Source organism: Myotis brandtii, unplaced genomic scaffold, assembly GCF_000412655.1.
Source record: "Myotis brandtii unplaced genomic scaffold, ASM41265v1 scaffold246, whole genome shotgun sequence".
In the NCBI taxonomy this organism is placed as follows: Eukaryota; Metazoa; Chordata; class Mammalia; order Chiroptera; family Vespertilionidae; genus Myotis; species Myotis brandtii.
In genome coordinates this window covers 277,285-277,951 of record NW_005359310.1, presented here as the reverse complement: position 1 = coordinate 277,951, position 667 = coordinate 277,285, and the positions used below count along the sequence as shown (strand labels likewise).

The window sequence follows — 667 nt, the reverse complement described above, 5'->3', positions numbered from 1 at the left end:
GGGCCAGGGGAACGCAAGGGGCACAGAGGAGAGAGAACAGGGCGGGTGGCAGTGAGCTGGGGGGACTGGACCGCCCGGCCCCCAAGGCCAGAGGCCGCTGGGGCAGCCCCTGGCGACCTGCCCCTCCCCAGCCTCACCTGTAGTGGGTGTGCAGGGCGTCGAGGATGAACTGGACCCCGTACTTCTTCTGCAGCTTCTGTCTGTGCTTGCGGATTACGCTGGCCATGTACTGGATGTGGCCTGGCGGGCATCGCAGAGGGCTCAGGCCACCAGGCTGAGCGGGCCCTTTCCCATCCTCCTACCCGACACCCCCAGCGAGGGGCGTGTTCCCCTCAGGCACCCCAGGGCAAACGTCCCTTCAGAGCAGGGGCGGAGCTTCTCAGACTCTCCACTGTCGCCCGGCCTGGCGGCGTCCCTCCACCCAAGGCTCATACCTACCGAGGCACACAGCGAAGTCGCTGAGGGTCCAGAGGTGGAAGTTGAAGAGCAAGTGGTGGTACAGCGGGTACAGGAGGGGCCCACTGCCCTCAGCGGCCACCTGCTCCATCAGCAGCTGGGCAGACTTGAGCACGTTCATGTCCATGGCCCAGCCGGGCACCTGGAGCGGAGGAGGGGGAGTGAGGTGCCCGGCCCTGCCCACCGCCCGGCCAGCCTCCCGGCTGCCACT

General features: G+C 67.9%; 1 protein-coding gene across 1 annotated transcript in view; it reads right to left on the bottom strand.

Annotated features, from left to right (window-relative positions):
- NBEAL2 (neurobeachin-like 2) overlaps window positions 1-667 on the bottom strand; it is a 36,443-nt gene that overhangs the window by 16,312 nt on the left and 19,464 nt on the right. The window contains 3 exon segments of the mRNA XM_014540500.1: window positions 25-56; window positions 138-240; window positions 439-598. Coding sequence (XP_014395986.1) covers window positions 25-56; window positions 138-240; window positions 439-598 — 295 coding nt within the window.